This window comes from Rhinatrema bivittatum, chromosome 8 (genome assembly GCF_901001135.1).
Source record: "Rhinatrema bivittatum chromosome 8, aRhiBiv1.1, whole genome shotgun sequence".
Taxonomy (NCBI): domain Eukaryota; kingdom Metazoa; phylum Chordata; class Amphibia; order Gymnophiona; family Rhinatrematidae; genus Rhinatrema; species Rhinatrema bivittatum.
The window spans coordinates 150,478,600-150,498,260 of NC_042622.1; the positions used below are offsets into that span (position 1 = coordinate 150,478,600).

Here is a 19,661-nt window from a genome sequence, read left to right on the forward strand (position 1 = left end):
CTGGCTTTCTGCAGCTGCCTCTTTGAGGGTGTGTCAGGCGTGGGAGAGAGAGGAGAGGTGATGAGTTGTTGGATAGCGGTTGGAGTAGGAGTTTAGCTAGTGATTTCTGAGTGCTGTGTCCTTTGTTTTGTGTTTCTCATCTGTTTCCCTGTTCCTTTATCTTTTGTCTTTTTCTGTGTGTGAAAGTTTTTGTTAGATTGTCACTTTTGTCCATGTCTGTTTTTGTGGGGGAGTGAGGAGGAGTGGTGGTGGAGGATTGGAGGAGTGAGGAAGAGTGATGGTTATGGTGAGGAGGAGTGAGAAGGAGTGGTGGTTGTGAAGAGGAGTGAGGAGGATGGAGCATAAGAGGCTTGGGGAGAGAGGAGAAGGGAGGAGGAAGGATAGGAGGTGGGAGGACGAGGGCAGGCGTGCTAGGAGGAAGAATAGGAGTAAAGACAGGGACAGGAGTAGAGATAGGCAGGAGGGAAGAGCTAGGAGGAGATGGGAGGGGGAAGTGGATAGGCAAGCGAAGATGGAGGGAGGAGGATGGCAGGCTCGGGTTAGAGAGAGAGGGCAAAAGGGAAGGGAATTTGGAGGGCAGGGTCGGGGGGGGGGGAGGAAGGGAGGGGAGAGGGGAATGGGAGGGAAAGGGAGGACACCTCTCTGGAAGCGGAAATGGCACCCCTTTCTGGCAGCCAGGCAGCAGGACTGCCCTCGTCTCAGGGCTATCAAGTTCAGTGTGCAGGATAACGGTATGGAGATTGCAGGGGTCCTGGAACTGTTGGGGGATAGGATAGGAGTTGGGGAATAGGATCAGTTGGAGGTTATAAGAAGAGTAATGAAGTGAAAGAGCTAAGGGACATAAGAGGGGATACGCTGGGATGGCAAAGATTGAGAGATGGGGGTCGGCTGGAGTGGGTGGAGGTTGAGAGAATGGAGATTGAGAGAGAGAACCCAATCAGGTAAAAATAACGGAAGGTATATTGCCCCCACTGTAATTATCAATACAAAATCATCAATACCAATGAGTAAACAGTTTATATCCAAATGTCCTTATACATTTTCACATACTTATAACAAAATTGAGTTATAAAATTCATATACAAAAATATCAAAATTACAAATTGCATAGCCTCAAGGTACACAAACTCAAACCATTGTTCACAGCTAGATGATCTTGACTAACTTACTTGATTCAACACACATATTTCAGTCACTCACATATACCATTCACACTTATACTTGAATATAAGAACATTTGGATATAAACTGTTTACCCGCTGGTATTGATGATTTTGGATTGAGAGAGGGAATCAGCTGGAATTCGAGGAGAGTGAGAAGGTGTGATTGTTGAAAGGATACTACACTCCTGCTAATTTGTTTTGGTCGTGCTCTGAAGTCATGAGAATTTTCAAGGCTTAATGTGGGGTCACATTGGCTAGACGTTTGGGAAGTCCTTTGTTACCGCCTTTCCTTATTCAAGGCTTCCCTTCCCTTGGAGTAGGTACTGATTCTTAAATGATAACTATAAATGTTAGTACTCATTTGCTGTTCTGATGATTGGTCAGTTGTTGTGGGCTATAAATAAACACTTAACACTGGCAGCTTAAAGAAAGATCTTTATTTAGATAAAGTATGGATATCCCAGGAAAATGCCATTACTAGCAAGACAATTCAGAAGCACTTTCAGAGAATATTGATGATACAATAGATTAAAAAGGTCATCATCTTTAATTTATACACAAGTGAGCTAGTTTGTTTACATAACATTTTTCCTAATTGGTTGGAATTATAATTTTACCTCATATATGTTAATAGGATTGAATTCTTGTAAGTCATGTGATTTCTTGTTAATTAAGCCCAGAAGGCATACTTTTTTACTTTTGGCATACATTCTAGCACAAGGTAAATATAAATTGAAGATATAGCTGTCGGAGTACCTAAACCATTCAGAAATATTATAATATTATAGGGACCCATTTCTAATTTCTACTGTAACAGCTTATTAGTTGTAATTAACACATGCATTATGTCAAATACATCACACACATAAAAATATTGTTTTATTCAATCTAAAATTTATATATACAATGTTGATAAAAACTATAATCACATTTAGCCCAAAAAGTGCTCTGATTCACAGAATCCACTCATGCAAACCACATTCATACTTGTGTACATAAAAATGACATATTCAATCTAATATAGGTCATCTAACTAGCCAAAATAAAAACAAATTTTAATACACATAAACTACATTTTATTGTGTCCACATATATGTTGAAATATCTATACAATAAAGTTCACTTCTATCCCTTATTATTCTGTGTATCCAGGGATTTTGTTTAGGGGCTATATGTGATTATAGCTTTTTTTTAATTGTATATATAAATTTTGGATTGAATAAAAAAAATATTTTTTATTGTGTGATACATTTGTTAATTATAACTAATAAGCTGTTACAGTAGAAGTGGGTCCCTATAATATTATAGTATATATTCTAGCAATTCAGCATATTCTGGCATTTCAGCAACCTTGGATAGTTTTTACAAGTCTGATCAATGCAATTTTACAGTGCAATAATAATAGCTTTATAGAAAAACCTTTTCAAAGCACCCCTACAGGTTTATTAGCTTTGACAAAGGTATACCGACAAGGATTACTGCTACATGAGCTCATGAACTTGAATGATGTGATGGAAAATTTGTAGGACCCGATAAACAGTGCCATTTATCTAGCTAAGTTCACACTTAACTGGTCAAATTATGCTGTTTTAATATTCAAACATGATCAGCAGCTGGCACATATCTGGCTATCTTTTTATTTGGCTAATAAGTTAGCTGGATAAGTTGGGAGCATTCCAAGGTTGATTCGGCTTTCCAGCTAACTTAGGGGGTCATTTACTATGCTACAGTATTTTTTCAAGCAGGGGAAAATACTATGGGCTAGGGGAAAACACAGTGGAAGGTTTTCTTGTGGTATTTTTCTACAGCCTGTGGTATTTTTCCCACCACAAAAAAATACCCCGATAGAATTTTTCCCATGAAAAAATTCCATAAGAGAAAATATCACAGAAAAAAAACAGTACACAAATTGCATGATGGCCCTTTCGCCCAAGGCTGCTATTTCCTTTTTTCATTGGAAAGAAAATTCTGAAACAAGAGGTCATTATAATAAGCTCTCAGAGAGTAGACTCAGAAGTAACACTGGAGGATTTTTTATCATGGAAAGGTTAATGGATGGCTGAACTGAAAATTCAGCTTAGACATTCCACACCCCAACATGGCCTCTGCTTCTTTGTGCTCCTACGAGTATTTCTGTCATATAACAAGATTTGTATTTCTCTCCTGCCCTTTTCCTCACCCTGTCCCCTCTCTCTTACCTTTCATCTCTCGCCCTCTCTTCCAACAACTCTTCCCTCTCTCCTGCTGCTGTCTCACCTCACTTCTGTCTCTCATCACGCTCACTATCCTCTCTTTCTCTGAAACCTTCCACATAATCCCCCTTTCCTATTTCTCTCCTCTCTAACCTCGATGTTACTAATCTTTTTCTTCTTCACACTCTTTTCTCTATCTCTTCTCTCCTTTTTTATCCCTATTTCCTGTATCCCTTTTCCCTGTACCTGCTCTCCCATTTCACTCTCTTTCTCTGCCCTTCTTCTCTATTTCCTCTTTACTTTATCTCTTTCCTCCTTTTCTTTCTACCTCTTTGATCTCTATTCCTTCTTTTTCTCCTCTTTTCTACCCATCCTACCATCTTTCTCTCTCTCTCTCTCCTTTTCCTATTATGTCTCTTATCTCTTCCTTCCCCCCTCTCTTCTTGCATAATGCTTACTTATTCTCCTCTCCATTTTCACTATCGTCTTCCCTGTATCCTTTTTCTCCTTCTCCTCTATACAGTTCTGGAGGTAGTGATGTTCTCCAGAGATGCCAGCATGGCAGAGGCCTGGCTTGCCAGCCAGGAACCCATCGTGCGCTCAGCTGAGCTCGGCAGCAATGTAAGTGAGGTGGAGAACCTGATCAAGAGGCACGAGGCCTTCCAAAAGGCAGCAGCAGCCTGGGACGAGCGAATTGCCATGCTGGAAAAACTAACCATGGTAAGGGAATGGAGAGAGACAAATATAGGCCCATCTAAAATTCCCAGGATCACTACCCCAATTATTTCCCTCCATAGACTTCAATGGCATCCCCCTCTTAAATATTTTTTCTTCACCGTCCCTGCAGTCCAGGTGTCAGATGTGTGCTCCTTGGCCTTCCAGCCTACATATTACTGATCTATTACATTAAGTTGGTTGGACTCCTGTTCAATGAAATACATTATGAGGTATGAAGGGGGGGGCAGGATTGGGGGTTTGAAGAGGAGGAGAGTGAGAAGCAATGGAATGAAGGTGGGAGATGTGCTGGCAATAAGCAACAAAAATATACCTGGCCCAGTGATGCATAAAAAATGTTATTGTTAAATGTCTGAGGTTTAAAGGTTCCAATTAAGAGGCAATTGTTATTCAAAGAGCTTCATAGGTTTTGGGCTGACATTGCCTTTATACAAGAGACACATTTTAAGGGGCAGGATGAAAAACTTCTATGGAATACAGATTATACTGTTGGCCTGGAATGTTCAAAAAAAGAAATGTATTAGGGTAGGTATTCTATTGTTCAAATCCTAAAATAATATTATTGTAGATATGAAAAAGGACAAGGGCAGAGTAGATACCTTCTTCTTAATGCTTGCAAACATATACACACCAAATCAGGACCAGAGGATCTTCTATGATGCTTTAACTGATTACTGGTGGATTTTGGAAAAGGACCACTGATACTGGGGGGTGATTTTAATTAACAATTTGCCCAGAATTGGATAATTACACACACTCTGCAAATTATCAGAATTCACATAGGAGGAAATTAACTAGGATGCTGGAAATATTGGGGGTTTTGGATGTGTAGCAAGCAAGGATTATACATTTTATTACATACCACAGTCTACATATTCTAGAATAGATATGATTTTCAAAGCTACATCAATAATGGGACACATTTCTAATGCTCATATTGAGGGTCATGTCTGGATGGACGTGCACCAGTTTGGGTCGAGGTCACAAGCTTTAGTCAACATATCCCGAGCAGGTTTTAAAAGTTTAACGATATGCTGTTGAATAATGAAAGGGATTTGTATGAAGATTCAACAGGAGATCAAAGAATATATGATACTGAATAATACTGATGAGGTAAATCCTTCAGTATTATGGGATTGCTTAAAAAGTGTGTTACGGGGAAAATTATATTAACTTTCCAATAAAAAAAAAGGATAAGCAGAAGAAGGAAGAGGGATCTATGGGAGGCATCAGAGGAGCTGGAAAAGAATCATTGCTAAAACATCCATCTCTGCACAATTGGCAGAAAATTCTTGTAAAGTTTATCAACAGTGGTATTATACTCCTCAGAGGTTAAGTCATGTATGTATAACCTTTGCTGGAGGGAATGTAGGGAGGTAGGAGCATTTGGTAGTCTTGTTCAAAGATTGTTTCCTTTTGGGACAGAGTCAAGCAACTGATTTTGGACATTAAGAAATTTTCAGTAGACAAAAATCTGATGGTGTTTTTGCTTCATGCTCCAGTACAAGGGATGTCAAAATATATGGAAAAACTGGTCACCCAAATCGGCTTAGCTGGGAAATGTGAAATTACAGTATACTAGAAACAGAAAAGTCCACCAAGCAAACTTTCCCTTTATAAGAGACTCTGGGGAACCTACCAAATGGAACAGCTAACATCATTACGAAGACATTTTGTATCATCTTTTGTTTCCGTATGGACATTATTCCAGATTTGAGATAAATGCCATAGCTTAACTTTTCTGACATTGGGGAGTTCCTGTTCATTCCCCAGATCAGTCCAGATGAGTGGATTTTGCATCCCTACCAGCAGATGGAGGCAGAGAACAAAAATCCTTTCTGACACTGCTACATAAGCCACAGTGCCACCTGCAGTCCCTCAGTATTTCTCTGTCCAGCAGAGGTGCAAACCTGCAGTCTGGAGAATTCTACAAAAAAAGAGGACAGAACTTAGTTCTTGTGTGGGCTCCCTGAGGTGATAGGCATCTTCATGGGCCATCCCACAGATGGAGCAGGGCAAGCAGGAGTTGGTATCACTGGTTTAGCTCAGCCTGAAGTCATTGAGGGGACAGAAAGCCAGTAGTTCTGGCTCCCTCCTTCCCCTTGGGCAATTCTCACTGGTCCTCCAGTGTCAAGATTACCACCAGGAAAATATTCACTTTCTTTTATGTGGGGGATGTTTTCATAGGCCTGTCTCCTATTAAAATATATTTATATTAAAGAGGCAGTGTGGGTGCAGACACTGATCAGCTGGTCTTGAGACAGGTGAAGGAGAGTGAGCTGTCGATGCCCACTGGGCGCCCGGGTTGGGAAGCTTCAGGCAAGTTCCCATTGAGCACAAAGCACATGTGTCTTCAGACGAGTGTGATGTGCATGCATAATAGTGGCAGCTGCAGGATGCAGCAATTGCTTCTAGGCCTGTGGGGAGATGAATACGTTCCTAAGGGTAGACACACTATGTAGCAAGTGTGCCTCGGGAGGAGAAGAAAACTCAGGGGCAGCCTCTGAGGCAACGTGGGGTAAAAAGTTTACCCGATTGGTTGCAGCAGGCAAGAGAGCTTGAGTGACAAGCATGAGAACAGCAGTCATTTTATCACCATGTTGCAAACAGCAGGAAGCATCGGTCATTCATGATTTCCCAGCGAACCCAGAGAGCAGTAATGAGGCTGAGGAGCACATGGGGGAAGATTCCAGAGAATCGGAAAGTTTTTCCTTAGAGTTGGTCCTATTATTTAGCAAAAAAAAGGGGGAGGAGCAGACAAGCATGCTCCTCCACGGGGGCCCCAGACTTTGCCAGATCTAGGGGTCATTGGAGCTGTAGCTGCTGATGGAATTTGAGATAATGAGCCTTTGGGGACTGATGCTGATATGGATGTCTCTGATCCAGAAGACCTTTCAATGGCTGAAAGAGATGATTTATTTATATTTTGCTTTTTGCACTTTTTTTTTTCAGTGCTTCAAAGCAGATTACATTCAGGTATTGGAGGTATTTCCCTATCCCCAGAGGGCTTACAATCTAAGTCTGTACCTGAGGCAATGTTGTGTTTCGCAGCCGCAGCCGCCCATGGCCACGACCCTCTACCTGAGTCGCAGCGTCAGGGCCACGGCGGCAGCACCGAGGAATCCGGGCCATTCCTTTCTCGCACCTCGATGCAGCTTCCCGCACTGACTGCCGGCGGGGGAGGCACCCCAGGCCTCTCCTCGTGGCGTCGGCCGCTCTGCACAGCTTCCCAGATTCAAAATGGCCGCCCTGCCCTTAGGCTCGAGGCCGCGCCTCCTCTGTAGATTTAAAGGGCCCTCATCCTCTAAATTACCTGCACCTGCTCCTAATGGGCTAGGCACAGGGGAAGTATAAAGAGAGACTTCTTCCGCTCACTCTTTGACTTGGCAACTTGTTTGCTTCAAGTCTGCTTGCTTCGGTGAGTCTTCTGGTGCCTCGGGTTCCTGATTCCTGCTTCTTCTTGGTGAGTGACTTCGGACTGGCAAGTGGTGATCCCTCGGCGTGTGACCTCAGACCAGCAAGTGGCGATCCTCTGGTACTCGACCTCGGACTTCTTCCGGACCATCCATCTTCAAGGGCCCACCTAAGTCCCAGTGGCCCGGGTCCCTACGGGCACCTCCCAGGGGGGGGGGCCGCGAGCTCCCAGTGGTGAAAATCCAGTTGGCTCTGCTCCGACGTCACACCTCTTTGTCCTCTCAATGGCCGCCTCAGTCTTCAACGCCGAAGGGCCTGTCAATCCCATCTTCTGTTCTGCCTTGCCACCTGACGGGGGAACCTAAGGTGCCATCTCCTAAGGTGAATCCAACCTCCCGTCGGTCCAAGGGTTCATGATCCCTCCTGATCATAACAGGCAATGGAGGGTAAAGTGACTTGCCCAAGATCACAAGGCGTAACAGTGGGACTTGAACCCTGGTCTCTTGGTTCATAGCCCACTGCTCTAACTACTAGGCTACTCCTCCACTCAAATGATCCTAGGGTGATCAGGTTGTTCAGGAAGGTCGAGCTGTTGCCTTTGATCTTGCACGTGCTGGAAGAGTTGGGAATACAAATTTCTCAGGACAGGTCCAACCATGAAGAGTGGACCCCATCATGGAAGACCAACGGGGGCTGCTCTAAGCCTTTACATTCCATAGAACAGCAAAAAAAGAAATGGTTCTCTGGAAATGGAACACTCCAGAAGGGGAGAAGGTGAGGAGAGCTAGGGCTAAACTCTATCCCCTACCAGAAGCTGCCTTGGAGCTTCTAATGCTTCCCAAGATGGGTGCTTCAGTTTCTACGATTGAGAAGAACGGGTTGGTTACGCTGACAGATGCTCAGGATTGGAAATATCTAACTTTAAAGGCTGTTTGAGGTTTGGGCCTTGAGCATATGGAAAGCAGCTTTTTTTTTTTTTAGACATGCCATACTCTGTCAGACCGAGTCCATCAAGCCCAGCATCCCGTTTCCAACATTGGCCAATGCAAGTCACAAGTACCAGCAAGTATCCAAACATTAAATAGATCCCAAGCTACTATTCCTTATTGATTAATAGCAATTTATGGACTTCTCCTCTAGAAACTTATCCAAACCTTTTTTAAAACTCAGTCACATTAACTGCTGTAACCACATTCTCTGTAGCTGTTGTATGCAGCGGGCCTTTCTATGGTGGTGCAGAGTTTACAGGCAAAAGGATAGATTTCCTTGGCAAGTGGTACGTTTGGTAGTAGCCATGGATTGTGTGGCGGACGAGCTGCATGATCTGATTCGAACATCATCCAGTATTATAGTGTCGCGATATCACCTAGACATCTTCTCTGGTTATGCAGTTGGTCAGCTGACATCTGGTCCAAGTTCCAGCTCAGTAATCTCTCATTTTAGGGGCAGTTATTGTTCGGCGCAGATCTGGAGCAACTAGTAAAGCATTTGGAGGAATCCAAAGGGCTTGAGTTGCCTGAAGATAGGCCAAAAGGGAGCAGGAGGAGTTTTCTACCTTGGTCTAGATTTCGAGATATGAGAAAGATTCGCTTCAACAGGAGGTCTTTCTCATCTCAGAAGCAAGGATTAGGGTGGCTGCAGTCACATCTGCCCGAAATAGCTCCGGTCAAGAGGCAGAAAATAGCTTCATAATGAAGCTAGGCTGTTCCATTCTTCTCAAAAGAGTCGGAGGAAGCTTCGCCCTTTGATTATGAGGAGTGGTATGAGGTTACTTTAGACCAATGGATAGATGGATATGTCTTTGATTTTGTTTGTCCAGGCCAAGAAGTCTTCAGGAGTTCTCCTTGAACGACGGGAGTAAAGAGAGATGCCATGCACAACACGCTAGAGCGTTTACGATATATGGAGATGATGGTGCCTATGCCTTCAGAGGAACGGGGAAAGGCAGATATTTGATCTATTTCAGGGTGCCATAGAAAGAAGGCTCTTTCTGGCCCAATCTGAATAAGATTAATGTGGTTCTCCGGGTACCTCGTTTTCATCTGAAAACTTTGAAATCAGTAATAGTGGTGGTTTGTAAAGGGGATTTTCAGGCATCGCTAAATTTGACAGAGGCTGCATATACCCATCAGGCAGGGCATCAGAAGTCTCTAAGGTTTATGGTCCTAGGTGAGCATTTTCTGTTCTTGGTTCTATCATTCAAGATGGCGACGGCTCCTCGGACGTTCACTAAAGAGATAGTGGTGATAGCTAGGGATGTGCAGACAAAAAGTTTATGTTCATAAGTCCATAAGTCGAAAAGGGGGGTCAATTTCGGTCAATATGGACATATGGAGAATTCCATAAGTTGAGTCTATGTCCATACGTGCACCGGTTCCCTAAATAAAAATTTAAACCCCTCACCCTTTTGTACATAGTATTTAATTTAATTTGTATATTGACTAACCATTTATTCTTTCCTATCTCCTCCTTCTTCTCCAAGTTCTGCGTCCCTTGTTAATTGTAACTGTTTCCTTCGGTCACCACAGTTCTAGTTTGATGTATTTAATGCACTCCCGTTTCATGTAAACCAGCAAGATATGTTCTCATGATTGCCGGTATATAAAAACCTTAAATAAATAAATAAATAAATAAAAATTTAAACCCCTCACCCTCCTTAATCCCCCCCAAGACTTACCAAAATTCCCTGGTGGTCCAGCGGGGAGTCAGGAAGCCATTCCTCTATTCCTTTGCGAGGAGCACGTGACGTCCGCGTCACGTCGGAGTGACGCGGCCGTCACGTGGTCCACCGCGGTTCCGCTCCCGGACCCCTCGTTGGACACAAATGGAACTTTTGGCCAGCTTGGGGGGGCCTCACAATCAACGGTCCTCTGAAATTAGGCCATCTTCAAGCGCTGTTCTGGCAGGGACCAATCTTTTCAGATTGGGTGGATCGCTTTTGTTTCACGTCCTGGCTTTGAAAGAACATAAGAAATTGCCATACTGGGTCAGACTAAGAGGCCATCAAACCCAGCATCCTGTTTCCAACAGTGGCCAATCCAGGCTACAAGTAGCTGGCAAGTACCCAAACTCTAAATATATCCCATGCTACTGATGCCAGTATTAGCAGTGGCTATACCCTAAGGGGTAGATTTTCAGAGCCCTGCTCGCCTAAATCCGCCCAAAACCGGGCGGATTTAGGCGAGCAGGGCCCTGCGCGCCGGGAAGCCTATTTTACATAGGCCTCCCGGCGCGCGCAGAGCCCCGGGACTCGCGTAAGTCCCGGGGTTCTCGGAGGGGGGCGTGTCGGGGGCGTGTCGGGGGGCGGGCCCGGTCGTCGCGGCGTTCCGGGGGCGTGTCGGCAGCGTTTTGGGGGCGGGTACGGGGCGTAGCTACGGCCCGGGGGCGTGGCCGCGCCCTCCGTACCCGCCCCCAGGTCGCGGCCCGGCGCGCAGCAGGCCCGCTGGCGCGCGGGGATTTACGTCTCCCTCCGGGAGGCGTAAATCCCCCGACAAAGGTAAGGGGGGGGTGTAGACAGGGCCGGGCGGGTGGGTTAGGTAGGGGAAGGGAGGGGAAGGTGAGGGGAGGGCAAAGGAAAGTTCCCTCTAAGGCCGCTCCGATTTCGGAGCGGCCTTGGAGGGAACGGGGGGAGGCAGCGCGGCTCGGCGCGCGCAGGCTATACAAAATCGATAGCCTTGCGCGCGCCGATCCAGGATTTTAGCCGATACGCGCGACTACGCGCGTATCTACTAAAATCCAGCGTACTTTTGTTTGCGCCTGGAGCGCAAACAAAAGTAGGCTGTTCGCGCTTGTCTGAAAATCTACCCCTAAGTCAACTTGATTAATAGCAGTCAATGGACTTCTCCTCTAGGAACTTATCCAACCCTTTTTTTAAACCCAGCTACACTAACTGCACTTACCATATCCTCTGGCAGCAAATTCCAGAGCTTAATTGTACACTGAATGAAAAAGAATTTTCTACGATTAGTTTTAAATGTGCTACTTGCTAATTTCACGGAATGTCCCCTAGTCCTTCTATTATCCAAAAGAGTAAATAACTGATTCACATTTACCCGTTCTAAACCTCATGTTTTTAAAGACTTCTATCATATCCCCCCTCAGTCATCTCTTCTCCAAGCTGAACAGCCCTAACCTCTTTAGCCTTTCCTCATAGGGGAGCTGTTTCATCCCCCTTATCATTTTGGTTGCCCTTCTCTGTACCTTCCCTTTTGGAACCTAAACCTAAATTTGGTGCTTAAGGCTCTTTGAGATTCACTTTTTAAAGCCAATGCAGATATTTCCCTGAAGGATCTTACTCTGCAGGTGGTGTTTCTAGTGGTTTTCTGTTCAGCCTGGCCAATTTCGGAACTTCAAGCCTTGTTGTGTAGGGACCCCTTTCTTCAAATTTCAGAGGATGAGGTTTTGTCATGAACGGTTCTGTCCTTTTTGCTGAAGGTTGTTTCATTATTCTTTCTGAATCAATCAGTTGGACTTCTGGCATTCCGGCATCTGGATGCGGGGGACTCGCATGCCAGAGAGTGGCATTTGGATGGAAGTCCATCAGGCTTTACTTCGGTATCTGAAGGTTACCAAGGGATTTTGAAGGTCTGATCACCTTGAGTTCTAGTTAGTGGAGCAAAGAAGGAGTGCAAGGCTTCGAAAGCTACCATTTGCACAGTGGCTGAAAGAGGCTACCATATCAGCTTCCATTTGCAAGGTAAGGGTGAGTCCTGAAGGTTTGCGAGCACACTCGACCAGAGTGCAGACAGATTCCTGGGAGGAGTGTCAGTAGGTTTTCCGCAGGAGATCGGCCATGCAACAACTTGGTCGTCGTTTCACACTTTCACCAGACATTACCAAATAGATGTTCAAGTGCCTAATGAGGCGATGTTTGGGGAGAGTGTATTGTGAGCTGGTCTTTAAGGTTCCCGTCTGGTTTAGGGAAGCTTGGGTTCATCCCATTCATCTGGACTGATCTGGGGTATGAACAGGAAAGGAAAATTGGTTCTTACCTGCTAATTTTCATTCCTGGAATACCACAGATCGGTCCAGAGCCCTGACTTATTGAAAGACTGATATATCTGTTATATATATATGATTAATTGGGAAGTCTGAGAAGTCTTGTCATTATTGGTTAGGTTTCAGGGATTCAAACCCTGCTATTGACATAAGGGCTTCAGTTGATGGGCTCTACCTTTGTTCCCCTACTCAAGTAGAGGAGGGAGTTAAGTTAGTTTTTGGATTTGTCTTCATCTTGGCTTGGGTACAGGTCAATACTGAGGGATTGCAGGTGGCTCTATGGCTTATGTAGCAATGTCAGAAAAGGATTTTGTTCTCTGCCTCCATCTGCGTAGGGATGCAAAACCCACTCATCTGGACTGATCTGTGGTATTCCAGGAACAAAGATTGGCAGGTAAGAACCAATTTTCCTATCTCAGGTGGGAGGGTGGGTGGGTATTTGGATGTACATGCCTTTTGTAATATTACTTTTGTTGAATATTACTTGTGAAAAATATAATAGAAAGAAAATTATAAAAAAATAAATACATTGTGGGGATGATTTTCAAATAGCCCCACATAGCTGCAAATTTAATGAGTACTATGGTACCTGCAGACCTAGTAGCTAATTCTCAAAAAGGAATTAACCATGTAGTTTCCTTTTGAAAAATCGCCTACAAGGTATTTTTGCAAAAAGGACCTGTGGACTTTGCACCTGGAATTTGTGCAAACAAATATTTGCTAGAAAATAATGTACATAGAAGGCCATATTGAGCAGTGCAGCTAGCAGGAAATTAACTGGGTAATTCTTGCTGGGAACATTAGGTCTGTGATTTACCTGACCAGACTAACCTACCTAAATCCAATAGCTCTCAATATTGGCACTACGTGGATAAATTTAAGCCATGCCCCCAGACATCCCACACCATGTTTCTTTTTATCTGTCTAAATTTTGCCTAGGTAAAGTTTCATCGGTAGGCGGGGTAGAAAATTGAAATCTTGTGGTTTGTCTGGGTAACTTCAAAATTATCTGGACAAACCATTTTCAGTATCAACCTTACAATGTTTCCTTAAGCCACTCCCTAGAACTTCTCCCTTCAGTCTGGCTAAAAGCGCATGCTATGAAAATCAGCCTGGCAAAGGAGGGCATTTTTCATCCAAGTCAATTACCAATTACCATGGTAGATGGCTTTCAAAACTTGTCCTCTGTATAAGTTATATTTGCTGGGGAAAAATATCCCTGCCTATCAGAAGTATTTCTATTCATTGTAAGATAGGAGAATCCATATAATAATGGTGCATATATTTCTCTTGCCCACTGACATTGGCTCATAATACCTTAACTATTTCCAGCTTGAACAGAATGAAAAACGTCAAAAAGAGGAAGAGGAAGAGAGAAAAAGGAAGCCCCCAATTCCACCTGAACCAGAACCAGAGCCAGAACCAGAACCAGAGCTTATTGTGGAGATACAACCAGAACAAGCTATAATCAACCAAGTACCAGACAGGTAAGCAGTACAGAAAGACTGATGCTTCCACTAAACAGGATACAGAGAGTCAGGCAATGCTGCTAAACAGGAGACAACTGGCTCAGGATACAAAAAGTCAGGCACCACTGCTGGAAAAGAATAGCTGACTTGGGATGCAGAGAAAGCTGCCAGATAGGGAATAACTGGCTTCAGATACAGAAATCAGGCACCAATGATAGAAAGGTACCAACTTGATTGCAGTGCACATATCAGGCACCACAGCTAGATAGGGTACAGCTAGATTGTGATATAGATAATCAGGCGCCACTGGTAGATGGGAAACAACCATCTTGAGATACAGAGAATCAGGCAACTCTGCTAGACAGACAACAGCCAAATTGAGATACAAAGAGTCAAGCAGTGCCCCTGGACAGGAAACAGCCAGCTTGGGATATGGAGAGTCAGGTGCTGCCGCTAAACAGGGAACAACTGGCCAGGCTATGGAGAGTCAGGCACTGCCACTAGACAGGGAACAGCCAGCTTGGGATACAGAGAGTCAGGCAGCACCATCACCACCACTACTCCCATTTTTCTAGTAGTCTAAAATCATGTTGTGCTTATTTTCTTTTCTTTTTTTTTGTGAAGACCTCAAATTCCTGAAAACATCGTAAAGGAGCTAATGTCCATGAATGGCCTTTCTACTGACTCTGACTCTCCCCAGGCAAGTTACAATGTCTTTTGTTAAAGGAACAGTACCATGGTACCACATTAGCAACAAGTATTACCAGGATTTACCACAGAGTTATAGCAGCAGCTGGTACTGCCAATGATTTACCCACACAGTTATGCCAACAATTTACTGATGTTTTCATCAGCATACTGGCACTACCAGATTTACCCACAGAATTACATCAGCAGCTGATATAACTCTGTATGCACAGAGTTATATCAGCACACTAACATTGCCAGAGATATACCCACAATCAGTATAGTGGTACTACTGGAGATGTAATCACAAAAATATCACAAGGTTAGGGCAGAAAAGACTTATCAGTTGTCCTTTTTTAATCAGTTCTCATTGTTTATTATAAGACTGTGTAATCAATACTAAGCCTGGAATATCTTATGATACATCTAAAAAAGTCAAGTAAATGATGAGAATTGATTAAAAAAGGTCAACTGAGAAGTCGTTTCTGCCCTACCGTGTGATATTTAGTTAGTTTGTATTAATTTTATTGTAAAGCCTTGTTTCGCTGCATTATTTGTTATCTGGAAACTGATGTGATGTTCCCAATGAATGTCGGTCTATAAAAACGTCAAATAAATAAATAATGTGCTCACATATTTATATCACAAAGTTGACACTACAATGAGTTACATTAGCCTAAGATGTACCTACAGCATTACATCAACGGACTAGCACTACCTGTCATCTGCTCACCCAGTTATATCAGCAGGTTAACACGGCAAGATATGTACCCATGGAGTAACATCAGCAGGCTGGCACTGCCTCAGATGTACCTCCAGAACTTCATCAGCAGGCTGGCACTGCTAAATGCTACACAAAATGCGAGGCTCCTCAGGCAAAAGGCCAAGGACAATGCAATAAAGGAAACAAAGGGATCAATATTCAAATGCATTTAGCCACATTACTCAGAAATTATGCAGCTAAATGCCAACTTTTTTAATATTGGAGCACTTATCCAGCTACATTTTAGCCAAATAACTCAATATCTGGCTAAAGTTTAGTCAGATAAAAAAAGTGACTTTCCAGTTAGGTGCTGGAGAGTGGATAAGAGATTACCGCTCCCAGTCTGTTTTGCGGCAAAAACAGGAAAGGAAAGGTAGATCTGGCCTTGGGGCATTAGCCCCTACTGCTTTATCTTTTTTTAATTGGGGGGTTGGAGAATGGGAGGAGAGTCGGGCGATATGGCCACATTTATTTGTAGGTGTTTTCAGGGGTGGAGAGCTGGGCAATCAGCCTTAAAGGTCTCGATGATTTTTTTTTTTAGTTTTCTTTTTGCTGCCACTTAATGAATATCTTTTGGTTTTTTTTTACTTTTTATTTATAATTTTCACAATATTATAAAGAACCAACTTTGCATAGAAATTTCAGAGAGATTAACAAAAAAGCAACAACATAATTAAAGAAAACACTTCATACTAAGTGGATAATTCAAGCAATATACTCTCTTAATTTAGACCTTCCAAACAAAAGGGGGAGGAAAAGGAAAATCTAGAAGAAAAGCAAATCAGAGAAACTTCCCCTGAAGAAAGGCCATAGCATGAAATCCCAATCCTATTAACATAAGGATAGTCAGAGCTTAACTTGTAGAAAGCACTGAAGAAACAGTCAATTTCCTCCCATCAATGAAGAATCTAAGCTGTTCTGGAACAAAAAAAACAATAACATTTGTTCTGAATTTGGTGACACATTTACAAGGGTATAAGAGTAGAAACAAAGCACCCATAGCCTGAACCTCTGGACTCAGAGCCAAAACATTTCTTGGTCTTTCTTGCTTAGCCCTAGCCAGATCAGGCTGAATCCTGACCGGTTATCCCAGAAAGTCCACCAACATGCTTTTGAAATAATTTTTCCATTATATAGGATACATCATGTTCATTAAAAAGGAAACTAATAATGTTGTTCTTTCTATTATTTTGATATAAATAGATTCAAGACAATGAGTCAAATTAGACATGTCCAAAGAAATCTGTGGGGCTTCACGCTAGCTAGGGTTTTTTGAAAGGAAGTAAATACATCTTATTAAGAACAGTAATTGTCTCTAAGGGAAGATGTAAAATATCCACAAAAACTTTCCTAAGAGTCATTTGGGGTTATTCACCCATAACCTTAGGGAAATTAGTGAAACGCAGATTGAGAGATCTCAAACAATTTTCTATTCTGTGAGCAAGAGAACCCTGTTCCTGAATCGTTGAGGCATTAACTGATTCTGCTTCTTGAACAGCACTTTCCAATGAGTGAATTTTCTCTTGAGTGTTCAGTCACTATTCTCTGATGATCTTGAGCAAGAGACTCCAGCTCCAGAAACAAGAAGTCCACATTAATGTGACATTCAGAAAAGATACAGAGAGGCTGGCAGTTAAGTCCCACAGTGCTTCAAGAGTCACAATGGCTGGTTTAGGAGATAGAGAACATCTCTTGACCCTAGCTGATTCACCAACTGCTGCACAACCTCCAGAACCATTCCCAATTTTAAGGGACTTTGCCACCTTTAGATGTTCACCTAAGCTGGCTGTACAATATATAGCCGGATCACTTTAGGTGAGTATATTCAATGGGATATTTATACCACTGAAAATCCAGGACAAGCCATCCAGCTAAATTTAGCCAAATAACTTGACCATTCACTGGCTTACTGAATACTGACCTTAAAAAGAATAAGGAGTCCTTGAACCCCAAGTTGCACAGTAAATCATTCAGGCACCCAAAAAGTATTTTTAAGGGAAAAAACAAAAACAAATAAAAAAAAAAAAAAAGAAAATTAAAATAATATGAATTAAAATGAAAAAGGGTAGGTTCATAGTAGACAACAGACACCTCTCACACATTTTAGGGATGACCCTACAAATAGTAATCACCCAAAATCCCCCCAAAACACTTCTCCGAATTCATATTCAAAAAAGATTTATAAAGAAAACTAGCGGTACCCGGCCACGCGTTGCAGTGGCAGAGTCAGGTTCTTTACCCTCCCTCCCCCTTCCCCTTGCTCATTTACCTCAGTCACTCATCCTCCTCCCCCTTGGTCACTCACCCCCCCTTCCCTCCCCTGTCTCCACTCCAACTCTCTCCCCTCACACTCACCTCTCCCCTCATTCTCCCTCCCCTGACACTCACCTCCCCCCCTCACTGTCACCTCCCCCCACCTACTGCCTACCCTTCAGATCAGAAAACCTTTGTCTTTCTATTTTTGTGGGAACCCCCCCCCAATCCCAACCCTTTAAATCAAATAATAACCCCCCATCCTCCTGCCCCCTCCCAAGACCTGGGAAATTAAAATTGTTGGTGCTACCTGTGTCTGTCCTTGGGCGTCTGTGCACGTTATGTAGCCAAATAGGGGAGTGCCTAACCAAATTTGCACTTCCAAATTTGTTTTGTGGTCTGGGGAGGGCTATTTTGGTGCGTTCCCGAGATCGTGCAAGTTTAGTGTATGTATTTGTGTGTGAACCTCCCCCTTCCCCAAAAAACAACCCTATGAGAAAAGTTCTCTTAAACTAACCACCCCACACTCTCCTGCCCCCCCTCCCCCAGCCCCGCGAAAAACAGTAGCCCACCCCTTGCCCCCCCCAGAGTTGCTGAATGAATGAAACCTGCCCCCCCCGTGACCCCTCCCCAAGATGTTCGCAATAAATTCATCACCACCGCCCACCCTCCAGACCCCCCGAGACCTGATAAAAATGTCAGTCAGTGGAGCGGGCATTCAGGAGCGGTCCGGGAGCGATGTATTGGCGTTGGTCCGTCGGCTGCGAGCACTGAAACGGGTTCCGACGGCCCTTTGCCCTTACTATGTCAGTGGGGTGGAGCAATGGCAGCGGTAGGTCCTCTGACATAGTAAAGCAAAGGTCCGCCGGCTGTCAGTCCTGAAAATAGCGCTGAGGGGCCCTCGCCCTTACTATGTCACATGGGCTACTGCCGCCATTGGTGTCCCCGAGTGGCAAAGTAAGGGAAAGGGCCGTCTGCGCCATGTTGATTGCTGGCAGCCGACGGCCGTAGTGCAGGAGATGTGTCCTGGACCGGTCCTGGCCCCCCGCTGGAGCCTCCCGGACTTCTGTCAGGTTTTGTGTGTGTTGTGAGGGCCTGGGAAGTAAATAAATTTGGCATGTGTGGGGGGGGGGGGGTGTGAGGAGGGTGGTTTTGTGTGTGTTTGGGAGGCTGTGGGAAGTAAATCAATTTGGCATGTGTGAGGAGGGTGGTTTTGTGTGTGTTGTGAGGGCCTGGGAAGTAAATCAATTTGGCATGTGTGGGGGGGTTTGTGAGGAGGGTGGTGGGTGTATTTTCTCTGTAAAGGAAATAGTTATCTTCTGGCGAAAAAAGTGCACGAATGTGTTAAAATGGAAGTGAAATGTGGACCTGGACTGGCGAAATGATTAGTGTAGCGTGTGTTAGTGTAAGGTGTAACAGATGGCGCTTACGTCCAGCAGATGTCGCTGTTTTCTGGAAAAAAATTTTAAACCTATTTTACCTGTCACAGGTGCAACATATCTGTAATGTAAGTACAGAAGAACCCTCCTGTATGTGAAATGAAGGTTGTGTCCAAATTTGAAAGCAATCAGTTCAGTGGTTTCTGAGATTAGCGATTTTTGTCCAAACTATTTAACATTTTTATTTATATAGATATGTTTAAAGAACAAAATAACTTTTTCCAGTGAGCATTATTATATACAGAGAGACCCAGATATAGATTTAAAGACACTTAATCAATACATTTCTTCAGCTTTTCAAAAAAATTCAAATATATACAGTACAAAGTCTGTGTTCAATCAGTATTCAATCGATGTTCAAACAGTCCTGGGTGGTGTTTTTGATAAAATCTTGCTTGTTGCTAGAAATTGTTGATTTGAAGATAAAATTCACTGCTTCCTTGAAAATGCATTGGTCAGGGATGGATTTAGGTTTTTGTCACCCCTAGGGTACTGTTGGTGGTATCGCTCCCCCCCCTCGATAGGACGTTACCAATGAAATCAATACT

The 19,661-nt window shown here is 43.6% G+C and overlaps 1 protein-coding gene across 2 annotated transcripts in view; it reads left to right on the plus strand.

Annotated features, from left to right (window-relative positions):
- SPTBN2 (spectrin beta, non-erythrocytic 2) overlaps positions 1–19,661 on the plus strand; it is a 411,931-nt gene that overhangs the window by 354,465 nt on the left and 37,805 nt on the right. For both annotated transcript variants that reach the window (XM_029611250.1, XM_029611248.1), the window contains exons 29-31: positions 3,879–4,075; positions 13,835–13,989; positions 14,596–14,671. In XM_029611250.1, the coding sequence (XP_029467110.1) occupies positions 3,879–4,075; positions 13,835–13,989; positions 14,596–14,671 (428 nt within the window). The remainder of the gene's footprint in view (positions 1–3,878; positions 4,076–13,834; positions 13,990–14,595; positions 14,672–19,661) is intronic.